At 41.1% G+C, this 14,031-nt stretch overlaps 2 protein-coding genes across 3 annotated transcripts in view; one reads left to right on the forward strand and one right to left on the reverse strand.

Moving 5' to 3' along the window:
- The window catches only part of chata (choline O-acetyltransferase a), a 125,724-nt gene that overhangs the window by 62,509 nt on the left and 49,184 nt on the right, over positions 1 to 14,031 (reverse strand). The gene's annotated exons all lie outside the window — the stretch shown is intronic.
- Positions 172 to 14,031, forward strand: part of parga (poly (ADP-ribose) glycohydrolase a) — a 29,684-nt gene continuing 15,824 nt past the window's right edge. The window contains exons 1-9 of one of the 2 annotated variants that reach the window (XM_061039833.1): positions 172 to 336; positions 1,033 to 1,098; positions 1,725 to 2,426; positions 2,562 to 2,673; positions 3,267 to 3,389; positions 3,490 to 3,567; positions 4,720 to 4,794; positions 10,588 to 10,680; positions 12,339 to 12,493. In XM_061039833.1, the coding sequence (XP_060895816.1) occupies positions 1,052 to 1,098; positions 1,725 to 2,426; positions 2,562 to 2,673; positions 3,267 to 3,389; positions 3,490 to 3,567; positions 4,720 to 4,794; positions 10,588 to 10,680; positions 12,339 to 12,493 (1,385 nt within the window). In that variant the 5' untranslated portion in view covers positions 172 to 336; positions 1,033 to 1,051. The remainder of the gene's footprint in view (positions 337 to 1,032; positions 1,099 to 1,724; positions 2,427 to 2,561; positions 2,674 to 3,266; positions 3,390 to 3,489; positions 3,568 to 4,719; positions 4,795 to 10,587; positions 10,681 to 12,338; positions 12,494 to 14,031) is intronic. The other variant, XM_061039832.1, reaches the window with a different exon arrangement.

Genomic DNA, 14,031 nt, shown 5'->3' on the forward strand with positions numbered 1-14,031 from the left:
TTATTTATGTAAGAAGGACACGGGTTGACGTTCCTGCTATCTCTGTTATTAAGTATTCCTGGCGCCTTAACGGTTGCGCGACATAAAACTACTTTCTGGCACAGTTGCTACGATACCAACTCATGATCCCGCCTCTTTCCCCGAGATAAGCGTTTCTATTGGTCGCGACTTCGCCACCGTCACTGTGTAGCGGCTGGCTCCAACAACGGAGTGAAAGTAAACCAATAATTGGACGATAACAATTGGAGTGATATGTTGTCTGCGAATAAATCTTTGTACATAAAAATAGACGACTAATTATGTAACGCTTCTTACTCAGAAGTGAAAGTGGAGCATGTAAGTTGTGTCTCTTTTGTTTTTTGACGGAGAATAACAGCTTGATTAGGTAGAATTTGGTGATATATCTATAAGAATCGGAGCTAGCGAATATTAGCTACCGTGTAGATATGTAGCCGATCAGAGCTAAGTTAGCTCAGGATAATGACTTGTGATTTTGTCCTCCCCGCATTTGGGTCGTAAGATACTGACTAATATCTGAGGAATACATCCGCGTTTTAACATCTGAGCAACTCTCTTTACTGCGGAAGTAATGTCCAAAAGTATAACTGGTAAGGTTTTTCTTAGCTTAGCTTATTTGAGCTTTTTTTTTTTTTGGAACCAGCCAGGAGCGATTTTGTTGACAGACGTGGGTCAGGCTGTGGGGGAAAACGAGTGTTTTGATGCTTTATCGTTGTATTCAAAGCTGTGTTTAACTCACTCAGACGACATGCACAACTTCAGATCGGAGATAAGTTAAAGTTAAGATAAAGTCCAGAACAGCAGCTGCACTCTGCTCCATGTGAAGGTGTTGAGTGTAGCTGCAGATCAAGACCACACCTTAAATGTTTAAAATGTTTATATTTGGTCTGATATACGTCATTTGGACAGCAGGAAATGGGACAGTTAGTTTGAGAACTACTTTGTAGGCTTGTGTAAGTAGTAGAACAAGTATAAGTTGTCCAAAATGTCATGTGATTGCTTTTCTGTCTCAAGCAGTTGTTGCTGATTCATCATGTCAGACCTGTCAAAGATGGACGTGGTGATGGATTCCCAAAGAAGGTAAAGCAGTCATGTTCAAGGCTGCACACATTTTGAGTTGTTTCCAGTAAATTTCCGAGTCAAGTGTAACACACAGAACTGTTAAATAAGAGTACAACGTGCTATCAAGAGAAAAGGGGAAGTTGTACTTACACTTTCGTTATTGTCATTCAAACTTGTACTTCACAGTGCGGTTGCATTTGACTCATTAGTGCAGGATAAAAACAGCAGCAAGTATTCACATAGAAAAAATAAGGTGCAGATATAAATAGATATTTAAAAAAAAAGCAATGAGTAAAATTACTATACAGATAAATATAGTGCACGTTTGTGATGTCTGTTATATTGTATTTTACAGTCCTGCGTGGGGGTTTGAGGGGGAATGGAGGGATTATTTTTTCATGTTCAAAAGTCTTATGGCCTGTGGGGAGAAGCTGTTACAGAACCTGGAAGTTCTGCTTCGGAGGCTGCGGAACCTCTTTCCAGAGTCCAGCAGCGAAAACAGTCCTTGGTGGGGGGTGGGAGGTGTCTCTGCTGATTTTCTGAGCCCTGTATCACTGTATTCAAAAGGTTACCCTACAGTGATTCAGCCTGCTAACTTGTCATTCTCCCACTTTTTTTTCCTTTTTTTTTTTTTATCTTCCCAGTGTGACTGATGAAGACAATTCACAACATGTGAACAATGATGTTTCAAAAACGGACTTATGCGATGGAAAACAGGAACCGTCTTCTGCGTCAGAAAAGTGTGACACCACAAAAGGCTGTGGGCCAACTGAGAACACACAAGATGATGTAGAATCACAAGACTTGATGGACTGTGGGCCTGCATGTGGGCCTGCATGTGGGCCCGCATGTGGGCTGGATGAATCTGCCCCTGAAGGTAGTGTAAGTAACCAAGCTCAGACACACTCCTCTAATGGACAGATATCCAAGAGGCCCAATTCACCTGCTCCTCACCCGGTTGAATCAACGTGTCCCACTGAAGACACCCCAGATCCAAAGCCCCTCCCCTCTCTTAGCCTTCCCGAGAAGGGTGGAAATATGTCCACTGACGTAGAGATGCTGAGTCCAGACAGCCCTGTCTGTGAAACTAAGCTCACAAATAACTCTGCTGACAAGGACCATGACAGCAGTGTTTGCGGGGAGGAGTCTGGTTTTGGAAAGGCTCAGGTAAAGGAATCTGAACTTTCTGTCAAAGACTCTGATTCTGGATGTTCGGCAACAGAAAGCGTCCAACCGGCTGCCATGGCTGCTCAGGATGCAGAGGTAGCAGAGGTAGCAGAGTGCAGTGCTTCTTCTGATATGAGCCAGGAACTAACGGGAGCACAGTCAGCTGAGATTTTGGAAAAGTACTCTTAAAATGTTTTCACTTCTCTGTACCACATTTTGTCTTTCACAATTAGCAGCGCCCCTTGTCTGATGTGCCATTGCACCGCTATGCTGCCAAACATCATCCAGTAATATTCTGTTGATCTGTGTAACAGGGACCCTCAAGTATGGCTGGGGACCCACATAAATGAGCTGAACAGAATGCCCCAGTGCGCCCCTCCTCTGAATCACCTCAAAGCAGCCCATAACCACACTATCACAATCAGGGTGAGTCAACAGCCACTTATTCAGTATGTGGTAATGAACAGTAAAGGCATATGCAGGAGGTTCATGCAGAAGTGACTGGGCGTTGTGTGGGTATGTGTTTATGAAGATAGAACAAGTTGGAGAAACTAAATAAGGAAGCCTGTTTGGATACTGACAGTGGAAATGAGCAGTTCTCTGTGATACCCCTCAGGGCCTCTTGTCAGTAAAGCTCCTATCAGACTGTGTATTCTACTTGTAGTCCCACGGCAACACTGTGAGAGCTGCTGTGAAAATACAACTGGCTTTAACCAACAACTGACCACTGCGACCCAAGCAACATAATAATAATAATAATAATACTGGATTCTTAATTACCGTTTTGAATAAATAACACATCTCAATGTTAAAGCCAGCTTTCATTTGTGAAGTCAGCCAGAAAAGGAACATGGGGCTTTTAGTTAACAAGTTCCAAGCTTGTATATTTACTATCTGTGGATTAATTTTGAATATGTGGAGTTAGAAATAGATGGCAACCTGCTCAGAAATAATGAAAATATAAAAAATTATCGGCATTTAACTTTCAGTATTTCTGCTGCTTTGTTTCCATGTTACAGACGGACCGCCTCCGAGAGGGAGAGCTCCCTGTCCCTCACCCTAGCAAGTTTAGAGATGCATGGGATGATGCGTCTGTGAAGATGCCCTGCTCGGAGAAGAATCTCTTTCCAGTGGACACCGAGGTACACTGCAACATTACCACATATATGTTCCACAACAAGGTTAACGACTGTTTGAACATTGCACCCAAAAGCAACCCATGTTATTTGATGTGTCATGCAGGATGGAGGTTTCCAAAGTCGCTGGGAGCTGATCCAGACTGCCTTGCGCAGGGGGTTCAAAAGTTGTCTGGATGTGAGGGTAAGACAGGAAGACTTGTGTGGATTAGTTTGAGCCTAATCTGAGACCTTGATACGACTGATTCATCTTTAAAAATGTCTTTTATGTGAGCATCCTTTTTTTTTCTTTAGCGAAACATCAAAACATGAAAAAAACAACATATTATTCTCCCTGCTCTTTATTTTAGCAAACAGCTAGATTGTGCTTTCTCTCATTTTGAGGAGTGGGAGAGACACAGTCACTCTTGTTTGCTCATCCCAGTTGTTAAGAGCGGTCAGTAAGACAACGCGCACTCTGACTTTGATCATGATGAGCCATTTATTGAGAGAGCAGCAAATGCATTTGTCAACTTCAACTTCCCATAAAAAGACTTTGAAACTGTGCTTAAAGTTCATAGCGGTGCGGTTGAAAAATAGTTTGCCTATACCAGCCTCACCTCCCGCCACACCTGAGCTAAATTAAAATGCTCTGCCACACCTTCAGATCACATCACTCATTCAGATGTCAGACAATCGTGTTAATCACCAGAGAATAATAAACAATTTAATACGCACCTATATAATCAGGATTCATAACGGGAAAATGCTAAATATATCAACATGACGATTAATGTGAGTAAACATACAAAGTAGCTTCAACACCAGTTTGAACCGGTCTTTGGGCACCTTATCTCCATTATTTTTTAATTGTGTTTCAGTTGAGTTGAAAACAAATTGTGGGAATAAGTGTTCACAGATACAGACATGGGGTACATACGATGCCAAGTGTTCATTTATGTAATTCTTTAAAAAAAAAGATTTTCCCCATCCATCCACACTATAATGTGAGACTTTCAGGCTTAGTGAGGATGACAAGTGGATACAGCTTTTAAAGAAAGATACCTTTTAGAAATGTAACTTCATAACTAAGTTAAAAGAATTGTTATAATGAATCACTTAGCCTGCATGGCTGGGATACAGGTGAAATGTTATAAACAGACTTGTTTCAAAAGTACCAAACTTGTTCCGTAAATGACCACATGGTGGCAGAGTTTGCAATGATTAAACCAAAACCTCTTACCTCTTGTGTTGGAAGAACACTAGTAGTCTGTGATCCTGAAGGTTTTTTTTTAACGCAGGTTTATACATTTTAAATTCATCTACTATGAATAAGTTCATTCTTATTTCCCTCTAGGATGCAATAGTGCAATACAACACGTTCCATGCGAAGAAATGGGACTTCACTGCGCTGAACCTGCTTTGCACAGAGGTAAGCTGTCTGGAACACATCTATGGACTGGTTTTGTACAAATTAGAAAGCAGGGAGGTGAATTCAGCTTCTCTAAAAACCTGCTGGCCTAGTCTGAGAAACACAATACTTCAGTCTTTATATGAATGTGTTTCTTCGCTTATTAACTGGCCATCTGCAAAGAAGGAGAGTTGACATGTGAGTAAACACCTCATCAGAGTCAGCCACTTGTTTGTTTCACACCTCTGACAGAACTTCACCAGGTAAACACTGGCACTGTTTGTTTCACTCAAGGATTAATTATGTATTTGAAATGAGCCGTAATGAAGAATGAAGCTAAAACTGTTATTAAAGTGGAGTCGTGGTTGCAAAGGGAGACTGCTTTTTCTCTGTGTGGCTGCCAGTCCGTCAGTGTGCGCGGTCCCCTCGCAGTACCTGGGAGTCTCACGGGACTAAACAGGCGTCATACAGTTAGGACAGATGAGCAGCGAGCATGGCGGCAGCAGCTGGTGCAGGTGAACCAGGGGAATGAGTATCTTCTTTTTTTTTTTCCTGTCTTCCTTCTTCTTTTCTTTTGTACACCTCCTATCCTCTTTTCAGTCAAGGTCTTTAATTAGAGAGAATTAATGAATCTCCACCTATCTTTCTCTATCTCACTGCAGAGATTCGCTCTGAAATCTCAGATGGCTAACAGTGTTTTGTTAACTTTAAAGTGAGTTATACGAAAGTGAAGTCTACAATGGCCTCAAAAAACCAGAACAACAACACCGTCTTTGAATTGATAGAAAACCCACTTCAGTTAAAGCCTAGTTTAGTAGCCTACATTTAGAGGAGCATGGAGCTTATTGTCGACTTCTTACTGTTTCATGTCTTGACTGGAGCCATTAGAAATGAGATTATTATTCTAATGGCGCTTTAACAATGAAGTATAAAACATTGTATACTTGTTACAGTCCAGTCAGATTGGTTTTTCAAACTGATGTTCGTCTATTCTCGTCAGTGATTACTCAGCTGAATTCAGACCACTCCTAAACGGTCTCCTTTTTCTCCTCCTCTAAAATAATTTTGCAGAGTAAAGTAAAAAAAAAAGCTTGTTGGATCAATAGCTGCCTGAGCCTTTTTTTTTATAGCTTAGTCCAATTTAATTAAAAGCTCTCATTAAATCTGCAGTGGATGCTAAGTAAAGCCAGCGAGAAAGTCACTCTTCATGCAGAGGAATGAATCAATGGAGGGTGGGGCTTTGAGGAAAAAGGACAAGTCAAGGTTCTGATATGAAGTCATTAGAGATATTGGAAAAAGAGATTTAAAAAAAAAAACATCTTCAGGTTGGGACTGCTTGATGTCAGTTATGTTTCTATGAGTTGATGGATGAGTTTTCAGAAAATCATGCCATGTCTAGATCAGTTTTTTGTTCCCTCTCTGGCTCGATATTGTGAGTTGTATTCTCGGGTAGGATGTACTGCTCTGGCAACCCGTAGGCTCATACACTGGTACACTATGTGTTTTTATCATGCAGAAAAGTACCGGACACAGTATCCTTTGCCTTTTCAGGACCTCGAGTCTTTATGCTTTCTGTGCCAAACACTGAAATTGGGAAAAGGGCTTTTGGGTATTCTGCACCCTCAGCCTGGAATCTGTTGCAGAATGATTTAAAACTCAAGGAGCTGGTGTCCTTTAATGTTTTTCAATCTAAAATGAAATACTTGGAAGATTCTACATAATGTCGATGCTTTTAGTTTTACTGCTTGAATTACTGACTCCCAGATTTGACTCATAGATGGTTCTCTTTTTAATGTAGTGTTCGTAGATTGTACTTTGTCTCCCTTTGTCTCTCTTTCAGTAACTTTGTGTTTTTGCTGCTGACTGTCTTGGTCACGTCTCCCTTGGAAAAGAGGTTCTTAATCTCAATGGGACCAACCTGGTTAAATAAAAATAAATAAATGGATGATTAATAGCAAGCACTGCACATCAGACACGCACCATCTAAGGAGAGGTATCTCTCAAACAGACTAATTTAGTGTGCAATCATTTTTAAAACCTTTTTGCTCCACAGCAAATGTTTAGTTACCTACATCTTCTTCTTCTCCGCTCCTAACCTTTACATTCAAATAATACTTTTCTCTGCTTTGCTTTGTGGCTAGTTTGAATCCTAACTGCAGCGCTCCTCAGCCAAAACCACCTAATTAAATCTGGAGCACCATTTGTGCAGCACTGGGGTAATTGTCAGGAGGTGCGCTGTCCCTGCTCCCGTGATTGACACTCCGCTCAACGTGTAATAGCCACAGGAGGGGAAAAGAGAGTTATCCAAATTAGGGCTTGTCTGTAAATAGTATTCCCGCCCTCGCTAAATGAAACTGTCACAGTGTCACCTTCTGATGAATGTGTGAGGGCTGAGCGGGAAGCAGTCCAGGAGTAAATACAGCTGATGGTCCAATAGTACATTTAGCAGCAAGGCAACAAGACACCGACTGACTGGATCCTTCTCACATTTGGGCTTTGTTTCTTTCTCTTTCTCTTTCACTGTGACTTTTCTCTTTTTGTTTTGTATTGACATTTGTTAGGAACAATCAGAAGCTCTAATGAATAAAAATGGTGGAGAAAATCATAAATACAACAAACCTGTAGATTGATCAAAACAGTGTAGAGTGAACAAAAGCATCATGTCTTGATTCACATGGACAGCACCAGTCCTTAAGGGAGTCATCAAGTGACCAAATCTATGGATGCTTCTATTGGGTGCTTCAGGTCACGAGTAAATCCTAAATCCACAAAATCCAGAGCTTTAAGAGGACTGTTGTGTATAGTGTTAGCCCTATGGGGCTTACAACAATCCACAATTTGACCCAATGAAACACATCGTAGTCAAAACTAAGGGATTTATTAGACAAACTAAATCATTAAACGAAAGGCCTCTCTTCCTGAATCCAGCACTGGGCTTTCAAGCTCTGAGACCAGGTGCGCCTCGTTGTTCAATCAATAGCTTCACCTGGGCTGGAGACTACAGGAGGGGAGAAGGGACAAACATCACAGGGAACAACATATAGCCACAACAACAGGGCTTGATAAACTGGAATCAACTGCCCCAACATGTCAAGTATTCCATAAGCAATTTGTCAAATATTCATTCATAAGGCAAATTGGTTCCTCTAAAAATATGATTTCTGACCCCGCTGTCATATAATTTCAAGTTTTAAAAACAAAAACATTTTCCAGACAAGCTAATGTGTCTTCAGTTATGAGTGTTGGCCATCATTACTTTAATGACTCATTCTATGTCATCAGCTACAGTAACACAGTCTCACAGTCTGGTTCAACTCTGTCCAGTTATGGAGGATCTATCGCAGAGATTCTAAAGGTTCAAATGTCATTTAGAGAATAAATACATTGAAGACCTCATAATGCAAAATATGGAATCAAGATGTGAATCGGTTGAGCTGGCACAAAATGAAAATAACGTGTAAACACCAGGATGGGTGGGAGATCAGTGTGTTATCGATCATTAGCTTATGTGGCAGTTAATCTAGACCGTTCTGGAGGAGCTCAGTCCGTCATAAGTATTTATGTGAAAGGTGGAGTTAGTTGTGGGTGTGTAACAGTTGTGGCCAGCTGCTGTAGCTGTGGGAAAAGCTGGAGGATCATCTTTCTGCCCTCATCCTGCCGCATCACCAACCACCATCTATTAGTCCCACAGGAGCGCTTTATGATGTCTGCCAGCTCATTACTTCTGACAGCATTTAGTCAGACCCGCTCTGCAGCCATATAAATGCCCCCCACCCCTGGCCAAATCACCCACCAAAGACCTCCTGTTGGAAATCACCCTGCCACTCTCTCCTCCATTGGACATTTGCATCTTGCTCCAGAAGGTCCATTTAATCAGCACGAGCTCCCACGCTTACCTTGATAGAGTAAAGCAAGTGATTGATGGCGGTGACATTCGAAGCCAATACACTCATAAGTGATTGCGTTGTAAATCTGGCTCTATGATGGAATAACTGGGTGTTTATTTTGGAGTGAATTGCAGATGGATGCTGAGGTAAGCTACAGGCTGAAGTATGGATGCCTCGGCCGTGGCAGCCTCTCTCACAGATTGATGGTAAATTCTTGAGAAACAGGGTCTGTGTATGTAGCGAGTGGATCTGCAGCACCTCTATTTCTTCTTTTACTGCTGAAATGTTTGGGTTGTTGATATATGTGAAGTGGGGCTTCACTCTCAAAACAACAATAAACTTCTATCCACCCTCACTGACACTTAGTTCTCTTGTTGGATATGAGAGGTCAGAGCATCCTGCCGTAGATATTGGTTACCTTCAGGGGGTCGAGCCCTCTGCTTCACAATCAAAGAGTCATGAAGCCATTAAAACTTTTCATCAAAATTGGCTGTTCCTTGTGTTTATCAGGGCTTTTCTGTCTTTTCCCCTCATCAAGACAATAATAAAACCTTAAAAAAAAATGTCTTATAAAAAAATAAATGGCATGTTGAGCTGGACACTTCATCGTTTTTCTCTTCAGACGGTCGAGACGGACCTTAAGCTTTGTGTGATCCATAAATTGAGATGCTGAGAAGGATTTTCTTCTCATTCAAGACATTGTTGATTCCAAATTGTTCATGTGGGCATTGGCTGCTGTTCTTTCATACTCGTACCTGTTGGAAAATCTACCTTCAGAAAAGAGTGTGACAGTAAAATATTGAGCTAAACAGCCTTTTTAAAAATATTTTTTTTTATGTTGAAAATATTGGTGCAGCACATGTGTTTTGTAAAAAGTGTTATTAGAAGCAGAGCAGGACTTTTCATTTCATTTTCATGACCCTGATGAAGGCCACAAGCCCAAACGTGTCGGTCTAATTAGTTAATAAAGTTGATCTTCATACTACAAGTGTTGATGGAGCTTTTTGACCTCAACAGTGTTAATAGAAATAAATAAACACCGGTACATACAATAGAGGAAAATGGAAATGCCAATGACATCACAAAATACAAACAACTCCCCAAACCATCCCAGTCCCTTTGTATTGTATAGTTCTATGCACTTACTTTCATTGTTTCAGGAAAATCAACACAAAAATAAAAGTGTTTAAACAATATTAGATTGAAGTAGGTAGATCCTTTTATTAAAGCTGATCCTTTGACTCTTTATTCAGGTCATTTATCACTTTGCTTAGTTCAAGTATTTATTTTAGCTCTTATTTTTATGTGTTAGCTCTTTTGTCTGTATGTCTCCCGGGTTTGTTATGTGTTGGATGTAGCTACTGAAAACAATTGACCCCTAAAGAGATAAATAAAGTAGTTTGATATAAATATTGTGAAGTCCTAATACCTGTGGTGTATCAACCATTGCAGCTCACCTCAGGTACGACATCTCTGAAGGCCCAGGAAATCATTCCAAACATGTTGGGGTTTTTCTTTACATTATAGAGGATATTCTCTGGAGCACAGTTTGATGTTCATTCATTAACCCAGTTTTCTTTTAATGGCTTGATTTTACCTTTTTGTCTTGTTTATATTACTTTGCCTCACGTTGGTTTTCTGGGTGTTTCTTTTAAAAGAAGAGGACTGAAGTGATCATCCTTCCTGATCAGCAGAGATGTGGCATGTTTGGTTATATATTAATTTCTTGTTGGATTGATCTTGTACTTAATTTTTCTGTCAGAAAAATCACTGTTACTAGCGATTATGTTACTACAGGTGTAATCTGTCACACTGACTGCTGGCTCTGAGGAAGTCGCTGCCTAACTACGCAGTCAGCTCTGCAGAGATGTCCCATTTAACAATATTTCTGCCTGTATCTCTCTTTTTTTTCTCCTCCTCTCTGCAGCATTGTGGCGATGAAGCGGTAAAACTGCTGTTTGAAACCACACTACCTGCTATGGTTGACCTGGCACTCAGTGCTCCTCGCCTCTGCACGATGGTGAGTTCAGTGTGCAGATGTATTGAGTTTGAAGAGTCGACCGTTCTGCACTTCAAAAACTCATATGTGTTTGTCTAACATCTAGTCAAGAATATCTCATTAAACTTAACATAAACCCCATTTACCTGACAAGTCCAATATTTTTGTTACACGACTGTATTAAATACTTTATTTTGGGGGCGCCTGTAGTCTAGTGGTTGGTGTGCGAGCCCCATGTACAGAGGCTTTAGTCCTTCTAATCCAACCTGTGGCTCCTTCCCCGCATGTCATTCTCTCTCTCTCTCTCTCTCTCTCTCTCTCTCTCTCTCTCTCCCCCCCCCCCTCCCTCCATGATTTCTGACTCTACCTCCTGTCCTGTCTTTAAATAAAGGCATAAAGAGCCGAAGAATAAAAACCTTTAAATACTTGATTCTGATTGGCTAACTACTCTGCTACCGATTGATAGCACACTCATTAAGAAGAACAAACCTTGCTGCAGATGCTGCAAAGGATGCAGCTCTAATCACACACTCCTGAGGACTGACTGTTATCATATCAATCCTCGTTCAGAAGTCCGGTTAATTTGACGTTGATTGTTCCGCGATAACAAGTGGCTCACTATACATTATCTCTTATGTAATGTGTATAAAGGAGTAAGGAGAAGTGTCTTCAGTCAGCAAGGAAGAGAGGAACGAGGTGGTGGATGTTTTACAAGATCAGCTCACTAGTTAGAACTGCTTGAAAATGAATTCACCTCTTTTTTTTCGGGTCCGTGTCAGGAGCTGCTTCATTAGAAAAGAGAGCAGAGAGAGCAGAGGTCTGTCTCATGTCCAGTCATCCACCTGATATGTGGAGATGCCATTCCACCTACGTATATTACAAAAAAACAGGGTCGGATACTAGCCCCCATGAAATCTCGTGCTTCTCTTTAATTCCCAGTAAATGGAGCTTATCCATGCCACACATCTTCGAAATGTCAACCCCATTTGTCTTCGTTTAAGTTCTGTCATCAATTATGACATTGCAAGAATTCCAAGATTTGTATCTTTGCAATTTAGTTATCTTTCTCAGAGTCCACAGTCTAATTTAATAATTCAGCTCCCACTCTGGGCAGGATGGGAAAATCCCTCTCGCTGTTGAAGGAGACAGAAACCAGGGGCAGGACGTCAAGGATGCTCAGGTTTAACTAAAGGAGGGGATTTCTGTTACAAATCCACCTGAGTATCATTTTCTAGCACGAGGATAATGAAGCTTTCTGGCTCTCTGGCTCTTATTCGCAGTATTAAGCTTCAAGGCTAATGTTTATGTGTGTGTTATTAGCGCTAGGTATTGATCTGCTAACTGGGCAGCCTTGGGAGGCTCTTTAGCCCTAATCACTGAAGATGGATGGGCCTTGTGTGTGTGTGACTGAGTGAACCTGGGGGAGAGCAAGAAAACCAGGCCCTTAATTACTACCACCCATTTTCCTAATGGAACCCTCCTTGTCTCCTCTTCTCCTCTGCTTGCTAGATTGCTAAACTAATTATCTACCCCCCCCCCCCCCCCCCCCCCCCCCCATTCGCCCTCAGATGTACGGTGCAGCACCAAACATGCTCTTGCGTGTTTCATCTGCATCTCTCTTTGTTGTAACATTTCCCATTCTCATCCTGTATCTGTTTTTCCTTTTTCTCTCTCTTTAGCCAATCCCCTTACTGAAGTCACAGGTGAACCGATCCCTGACTCTGTCTCAGGAGCAGATAGCCTGTCTTCTGGCCAACGCCTTCTTCTGCACGTTCCCCCGGCGCAACTCCCGCAAGTCAGAGTACGGCAATTACCCTGAGATCAACTTCTACAGGTAAAGGCACACTTTACACTGTAGAGAAACAAAACAGTAACTCTCCCAGGTCATTAAGAGAGCAGGAGTCGCAGGTATATCATTCACAGGTTCCTCTGTAAGCTATTACTTTAGGCAGGAGAGATGTTTTACCCAGATATTGATCTTGAGTTGGCCTCACTGGTCTGTAAGCTACTGTGCTGCACCAAGAGGCTTTATGATTCTGCTTGACAGGAGCGTCATTGGACTCATTATACTTTTTCTGTTCCTATAGGTAGCAGAGAATCCAGTGTTGCGCAGGTTTATTAGCACACAAATAGGTCCAGGATTTCTCTTTTTTTGAAGAAGAAGAAGAAGTGTCCTTTCAAGTAATTTGCCCATATCAAAAATGTATCGAAAATGTATTTTGTTTTCTTGATTTATTATGAAACCATCCAAAATTGGTAAAATTTTAATGGAATATTTCTGTTTTAATTGATCCTACAATTTAGAAGAAACTAAGCTGATTTCCATAAGGGGGCACTACTGCCTTGAAAACCCCTTATACATTCATTCTTCTTTTTTTTCTCAGCGTCTGCTCATTTACTATGTACTATTTATTTGGCTTTTGCATACAGTGGGTCACAACGACAGGCCAAATGATCTGATGCATCTGGCTAGTAAACACAGATGGAAATTGCGGTATTTAATTAGTGTTATTTTAAAAGCATGTTTATGTGTTTGTTTTTTTTAGGTGTAGTTTTTAAGATAACATTGTGTGCTGTCACCTTATAGTCTTGAGGGTGTGACTGTGGGCAGAGAATCTCTGAGCTCCATGTCTTTCTGTGTGGGAGGGAGGTTCAGAGTAGGAGTCTTAAATTGATGTTCTCTGTTTCTACCTACTCAGAAGCAGTGGTCCGTTAAGACAGCCTGGGATGGCTAATTGAAACAAATTGACTGATAGATCTTTTAAACAGCACACCTGTCACTGTCTGGGTGGTTTCTAACAATCTTGATGTGTCATGCTATTTGGAAAGGAGGGAATTGATGTATGAATTCAGTCAGGCCTGCGCTTGTTAGAGAGATGGTTATTGCACGATTGTATCTGAGGTACCCAACCTTCTTCACTGCTTTGAGATAGTATTGAACTTTGGCTGACGTCATAAGTTGATCACTGACTGTGGGCGTATTAAATTTAGGTTGTCTATTATCACAGTTTTCCTGTCTTGGTTAATCTGTTAGGGCCATCTTAATCTCTATTGGAGAAATATTTCTTGTTTTGTTATTTGTGCTTCAGATATTTGATGTGATGTCTTCCAGCAGATGTCTCACTTAATCTGGCAGACATTTAACATGTTTTATTTATTTTTTAAACAGCTGACAAGCTTGTAAGAAAGTGGCTATATGCTGGCGTTGATAACAGAGTTAAAATGACATATATTTGCCAGCTCTGTTATTGCATTTGTGGCCAATACACAAGACATACTCCAGAAATCACCTCAACCTCTAGGTTTGGGACTATATAAATTAGATATTCCCTGTAATCTTAATTAGTCATCTGCTCTCTCTTGGGGGTTGAA

The sequence above is a fragment of the Labrus mixtus genome, chromosome 6 (genome assembly GCF_963584025.1).
Source record: "Labrus mixtus chromosome 6, fLabMix1.1, whole genome shotgun sequence".
In the NCBI taxonomy this organism is placed as follows: domain Eukaryota; kingdom Metazoa; phylum Chordata; class Actinopteri; order Labriformes; family Labridae; genus Labrus; species Labrus mixtus.